The 6,905-nt window shown below is 43.9% G+C and overlaps 1 protein-coding gene across 1 annotated transcript; it reads right to left on the reverse strand.

Moving 5' to 3' along the window:
• Nucleotides 1-2,881: 2,881 nt before the first annotated feature.
• Nucleotides 2,882-5,522, reverse strand: LOC147893058 (protein STRICTOSIDINE SYNTHASE-LIKE 3-like). The gene is made up of 4 exons (XM_087387749.1): nt 4,553-5,522; nt 4,196-4,471; nt 3,925-4,092; nt 2,882-3,488 (listed from the first exon to the last, which is right to left on the reverse strand). Exons 1-4 carry the CDS (start codon nt 4,885-4,887, stop codon nt 3,089-3,091), a joined length of 1,179 nt encoding a protein of 392 aa, XP_087243875.1. The 5' UTR covers nt 4,888-5,522; the 3' UTR covers nt 2,882-3,088.
• Nucleotides 5,523-6,905: the final 1,383 nt, after the last annotated feature.

Consider the following 6,905-nt stretch of genomic DNA (forward strand, 5'->3'; position numbering starts at 1 on the left):
GACTATAGTTGCTCCTCAGTTGCTACCCCAATTTGACCACCTAGTTCATAAACTCTAGATATCCATACTAGCCTTATAGTACTCTTTCTCTTCCCCCTCACCCCTCCCCCTTAGCCATCCCTCCTTCTAGTATTCTACTGGAGTCACCTTATCACTGGTATCCCCTCTTTCTGCTCAGCTCATTCAATCAATGCCTATCATCCAGCCCCACCCACCTACCTTCGTACTAGCTCCCTTTTGATTTGAGATCCCAAGAGGACCGAGCTACCCACTGGCTGACCCACAGATGTTTGGGAGTCTCTTCTCATAGAGTTACACAACATTTGGGCACATGAGGTGGATTTCACCCGATTTGCACAAGAGCAGGCTTGTTTCACTCAGGAAGTCATTTGTTATACAATAGCAGGCCAATCTCATCGGGGAGCTCAGACATGACATCATAGAGCTCAAGAAGGAGGTTTCTTATCTGAGCATGGCATCAGGGGGCACACCAATAGTAGCAACAAAGGCCCTGATAGCCACCATGCAGTTGGTCATAGATGAGATGTCCAAATGGGTAGATGTAGTGAAATAGGAATGTGCAAATGGGTAGACTTAGTGAGATGTCCAAATGGGTGGATGTAGTGAAACGAAAACGTGCAAAGGCAACTATTTTGGCCACCCTTTTGGAGCAGCACCAGAGGGCCACTAAGACTCAATATCAGAATTCGAGGGATCCCGCAAATATATATCTCACTGATGTATGAGTGACCACCTTTGTTGCGATCACACTAGGGGTTCGTGACCATTCTATCGTGGGAGCATGGAGAGTCAGGAGAGACTCCAACAGAGAGCAACCTCTTGTTATATGCTTTAGAGTCACAGGCATGCTTGGCAACTTTGCATCGTAGATCAACCCTATGGGATCACCCATCTATATCTATAGATGAGGACCTCATGCCTTTACTAATAGAGGAGAGACATGCTCTCTTGCAACTGCGGATGTGGCTCACAAGGAGGGGAAGTGAGTAGTAGTGCGAGATGGACGTCTCATCACCAAACCCCACCAATAATTTGACCGTCCTCCCACATAGGGGGGCGGGATCTATGAGAAGACAAAGTTTCTACACATGAGAGCCCAAAGCGCCCTTTGTCGATGGTCAATGGACACACTTGGGAGTCAGCCTACAAGGAGGAGAAAATGGGGACAGGTGGAGTACGTGGTTCAGGAAGAGTGGCAGTCCTCAGTCTCATAATCAATCTTTAGTAGATTTTAATAAACTCTCTCTCTCTCTCTCTCTCTCTCTCTCTCTCTCTCTCCCCCCACTGAACCCTTAGTCTCTATCCTCTACTCGTACCTCTCCCTCAGTGTAGCTCTCACTCTTTCTCTCTTTTCATCTCAACCCTCGACCTCTCCTTCAACATAGCTTACACCTTGTATATATGATGGTGTTCTTTCCCCATGATGATCTTCTTGTTATTTTACTTTATGAGTTGTAAGGCCAAGAGCCATTTTATTTTCTTCTATAAATCTATGGGGCCAAAATCTTGGCATGTAACTTCTCAATGGAAAATTGCCATTCCATTTTCTATTCAACGAGATGATGAATGATAGTCAAAGGGGAAACTATTGTACATATATAGAGACCACCCAAGAACTATGGTGCAAGGTCAATGTGTCACTGACCCTTGACCTGTGGTGCAAGGTCAATGGTACAATGATCTGACCCTTGACTTGTGGTGCAAGGTCACTAACTACTAGTGACTAGGCATCTCTAGGTTGTTCCCTTTGACCAATTGATCTTGATAACAACAATCAGCTTACCTTTGTACTCTATTGCTTAAACAAGAGACTTGTTAGCATATAAACAAGACTAAGAAAAGTATAACACAAATATGGGAGTTATTTTTACCATCTTCTCTCAATCTATAGGATCTGACCATGTTACTCTACACAACTTGAACATCCAAGGAAACATTATTAAAAACATTCATCTCAAGTGACTAAATATTAGCTACTTTTCTATGCATTCATGTTGCCACAATTACACATTGGTATCTTCAAGAAGTTCTTTGGCATGGCCATTTGTCTCCTATTGGGCAAGCTTTATAGACAAAGGTGTTGGTAGAGTAGCAAACTTCACAAATTCAAATACAAGTTTGTAAGCTTCACATTTTACACTAGTAGCATCACATGCTTCAAGCATTTCCTTTGCATCCATAGTGTCCTTGAAGTCCTTCATCACCTCTAGGGTAGCTCATGCAAGAAAGCCCATTTGTGTCCCAGGACCTTTAGCATTGCAAGGACCAGGTATGAGTTGCAAATCTCATCAATGTCCATTTCCACCATCACATCCTCCATGAAGTTGTTGAAGAAAAGCCAAATCAATTTCTCATAAGAAACAAAGTAATATCACATATGTTGCATTGCAGAATGTTTTATAGGAAGATTTTATGGCAACCTCCACTAGATTTCTCCTATTTTGAGAGCCAGCACTTGTTGTTAGTGTGTCCATAGGCTAGAGATACCTATTTTGAAGGGGTTAAATTTACAAACAATTTTAATGGGCAGTTAGGAGATTTAACTTAACTACATTCTAAAAATGCCAATGGGAATGCACACTAATGTGGACACTCAATTAAGAGCCTTAACTAGTGCTCCCTAACTGGTAATGGGAATAGGCCCTAAGAGAGAAATCCTAGGGCTGAAGCTCATAAATTCAACGTATTAGCTTTGCAATTTATCTTATAAATGTGAAAGATGGGGACGAATATAGGTGGGTGGGGTGGATAGGCAAATTTATAGAGTTCTTGCAATAACGTTGGAACTATTTGTTAACTTTCGACTGCTCTGCTAGAACCAAATTTACGAGAGTCAGCAAAAGTGCAGAGAGAGAGAGGATTATATATCTCAGCAAACTTACACCTTAAAGAGGTGACTAATAATCACAGAGAAGACAAACATGTAGAGATAACCAAACAAAAGTTCAGCAGGGTATGATAATTTTTCTTGCTTCAGAATTCAGCCTAGAGGTGAGCCGTCTAAGCCGTCTATCTCCTTGTTTCTAATACCAGCAGGCTGCCTCAAGGTCGAAGAACCTTCATGAGCTCACCTGGAGTATACGGCTATGTATGGCATAAGAACAGAGCCAAACCACAATTTGCCGTCTCTTTCCTCGACCTCGCTGATAAGCTTGACAGTCTTCCCTACCTGATCCTCCAGCACTTCTAATAATTGCCCATTTGAATCGTAGCGAAGAATCATTGCATGTGGCCTTCCGCCTAAAAAGATGGGATACAGATACTTCATGGGGATTGGAAGCTTCAAAAGTGCATATCGCATCCAGGGGTAAGAGAAGAGAGTCCATACAAGAGGAGTCTGACGGCAATGGATTGCTATCCAGAATTCCCCTTTCTCGTTGACCCGAACATTGTCTGGAGGTCCCGGCAGCTGCACAAACGTTTCCAAAGCGCCTGCCTTTTCACCTTTTATCCAGAACCGTGACAACCTGAAATTCCAAAAGCCGGCCTTCAACATCTTTTTAACTTTGCATACAACTCTTGGAATTCGGGGTGACTCATCATTTGCCACAGAGGTTCGTAGGCAAAATAGCAACATTTGTAAACAGATGAGAGTGGTTTGTTTCTTTTTCAGAGAGACTCTTAAGTATCTAAATGTGCATCTTGATGCCATTACTAAGCTACAGCTTATTAAACAGGGTGCCTTAGTGTTGTTTCTGTCAAAGACTGCCATATATATTTCAATATGCGTCTTCATGCACTAGTTACTAAACAAGATCTAACAAACACTCTAATCCTTCAGATGGAGAAAGAACACCTACGAATGGTTGTTTTTCTAGTCAGAGACTCGTCTTCAGCATCAAAGTATGCATCTTGATGCGTCTGTGCACAGCTTATTTGGGTAGAGGAGGTGAGGAAGATAACCTGGAAGTGGTGGTTTCTGCCATCACCAAGAAAGAACCGTCTTTGCTGATAGCCAGCCCGTTTGGAAATTGAATCCCTCGATACAAAACTTTCACTTCCTTGGTTGATGGATCATAGCTCAACAGCCGTCCAGTGTCGTCTCCGGAGAGCGCAGCTAGCATGAACTGTCTGCAATATCCGTAGCAACATGCAAAACATCAATATTTCTGAAGGTTGAAATGCCTTCAGATGAAGAGCGAATGTCTTGGTGGAGACAGAACGCATACTAAACCTTCTGTTATAGTTGACACTGCTGTCAGTGAAATAGACTATCCCATCTGAGCTAATGTCTACATCGTTCGTGAAGCCAAATGGTACTCCTTCTGCTTCAGCTGCTACGACTTCGGCCTCTCCACCATCAGGTCCTACTACAAGTAACCCATGATATGCATCTGCTATGTAGAGCTCCCCTGTGTCCTTCGTGAAGCGGATTCCCAAAGGCCTACCGCAAATGTGCTCATTTCGAAGATTAGCTGCCGGAGGAGATTGAGGCTTGCATAGCTCGGACCTGCTTCACGAAGGTAAGCATTAGGCCTTACCGTTTTTACTCAATGAGATCAGTTAGAGAGGTTTCAAGTAGTGAACTCACCCTTTTGGATAAAGCGTGGCGAACTCTGTCCAGCCATGTTCAGGACCATCCCAGCGCATAATCCTTCCGTCTGCAATACCAGTGTAAGGCCCTCTTCCAGAGGCATCAAACGCCAGGCTTTCGGGGCCCATCACATCATGCAAAAACTTGATTTCGGCTCGTTGGAGCTTGTTCTCGCCATCTCTAGGAAATGTGAGGCTTCCTGGCGGAGGAATGGTAACAGGCTTGGCAGTGAAATTAGGATGGCCAGCGAGAGGGCTGATGCGAAGGGGATCGAGCGCGATGTAAACTGCAAGGGCTGCAACGAGGACGGCGATGAGACCACCAGGACCCATGAAGAAGGATGTCCGTCTTCCCTCTGTCTTTCTGCTCTTAGCTCTTTGGTTCCTCTGTCGCTCTCTCTGTGTGCTCTTGCGCTACTCTTATCTACATGGAAGCTGGTCTCTCCTAGACACCGAACATCAGGATGAAGAGGGGGAGTCGACAAAAACTCTCGAGCAATCAATTCCTGATCTCTACTGCAAGCTACTGTCAAGCAATAATCAATTGTTCTTTTACATACAGCCCATGGTTCCTCGCTACTGCAAGCTACTTTCAAGCAATATACAATTGTTCTATAACAATATATAAGCTCATGGTTCTTTGCTAGATCCTCACTTCTCGCGTGCTGTGTAAAACACTCTCTCTCGCTCGCTTGATCTCCTCTGACTACTCTAAGTCTCTCACTCTTTCTGTGCCGTAATGACAAAATCTCTTCCTTAGGACTTCACGTTTCTGACCTTGGCTTCTCAGTTCCAACGTCCAACAATCCGCTGTCCCCACGTCTGAGAGGTTAATGGAAGAGAAGCTCCACGGACTACAGGCAAGGTACATGACAGGGCGATGACGGCGAAGAAGAAAAACGTGAATGACGGCCATGTTCCAACGAGCCCAACGCTGCGCGAAGAGAGAGAGAGAGTGTGTGTGTGTGTATGTGTGTATACATATACATATACATATATATATATATATATAAAAGAGAGAGAGAGAGAGTCCCTCTTTGCTTACGTCATGCCTCACATCACCCCCTCCCTTAGGCCTACGTCATGCCTCCTCCCTTTAGGGCTTGTTCCCACACTTGTCCAGGCATTGAGCCCCCGCACCAGATGATAAATGAACGGATGGTGGTGCACCTTTGGGCCTTTCGAAAAACGGTCCATCCTTCGTCGCACCCAGTAGCAGCTTGAGCCCCTTCTCTACCCTACTCATGTCCACTTTTCCCCGCTCTCTTTGCTTACAATCAACGATTTCGAAAGCACCCTGTCACTTTCAAGTGTGGCCTGAATGCTCGTTGTTAAATGCCTTAGGCACTGTGCTGCTCATTTGAACGTCACACCTCCCAGACATGGAAACAAGCCCTTAGAATATCTTAATTCGCAGAGTTCCCTTTGAGTGAACACCCTTAAGTACTAAATGAATCTTAAGTGAAAAATGATAAGTCATCTCATCCTAATGGGTTGACACAACTGAATTTTTATGTTGCATTTTGGGAAGGTCATTAAAATACATCCTATAAATTAATGGCTAAAGCGTTGGCCTACAGAATCAAGGAGATTTGCATGACGGCGAGAGAGAGAGAGAGAGAGAGAGACGATTTTATCAAGGCAAGGACAAACATGAGAATATTCTGAGTGTTTCCTCTGTCTTATACTATGCTATAGTACTAGCCAACGTTGTATCCTCATGGGGTTTGACTTTGATAAAGCATATGATAGAGCATTTCTATGGGTGGAGAAGGATAAACTAGGTGGTACTATGTCTTCTAGGAGGATATCAAGGCTTCCAAGTCATGTGGAGGGCTAGGGCTCCTAAGTGTTGATAGGAGAAATATAACAATGGCTTCCTTGACTATTTGAGTGTGAGGCCCCATGGGTTGAATGCACAAAATGGTTTGTCTATCATGTGGGAAGGGGAGACGTGTAGGGGTTTGGAGGAATATGTTGTGGTACGATCGCCTATGCTCTTAGATCCCGCTTAAAATAGTGGGACTTGATTTGATTCGTAGGTTAATATAGGCCTGTGGGTGGGGCTTTGGCGAGATGCAAGTCTACATGAGACTTTGTGCTGGAGCTGGGGTGTCACACTAAACGGTGGATTGATCTTCCTCGGGCTAAAAGTACTCATAAGAAGGGCCATCAGGTAAGAAACACTTATTTCATTAATTTTGGACTCATATGTCTACTTTTGGACTATTCCTTAAAATCTTTCCCAAATGAAAAGTTTACTTTATGAAAATGTCATTCGAGAAACAAAAGTTTACTTTCTGGCACTGTCATTTCCACATAATACATTTCAAAATATCTCTCTACAATGT

Source organism: Dipteris shenzhenensis, chromosome 16 (genome assembly GCF_047967505.1).
Source record: "Dipteris shenzhenensis isolate YYH24624 ecotype China chromosome 16, Dip_SZ_1.0, whole genome shotgun sequence".
Classification (NCBI taxonomy): domain Eukaryota; kingdom Viridiplantae; phylum Streptophyta; class Polypodiopsida; order Gleicheniales; family Dipteridaceae; genus Dipteris; species Dipteris shenzhenensis.

Coding starts and splice junctions, on each gene's coding strand:
- LOC147893058 (XM_087387749.1), bottom strand. CDS start 4,887: ATGGGTCCTGGTGGTCTCATCGCCGTCCTCGTTGCAGCCCTTGCAGTT. Junction 4,472..4,552: donor GCCACGCTTTATCCAAAAGG/GTGAGTTCACTA, acceptor TTCGTGAAGCAG/GTCCGAGCTATGCAAGCCTC. Junction 4,093..4,195: donor AGTGTCAACTATAACAGAAG/GTTTAGTATGCG, acceptor CGGATATTGCAG/ACAGTTCATGCTAGCTGCGC.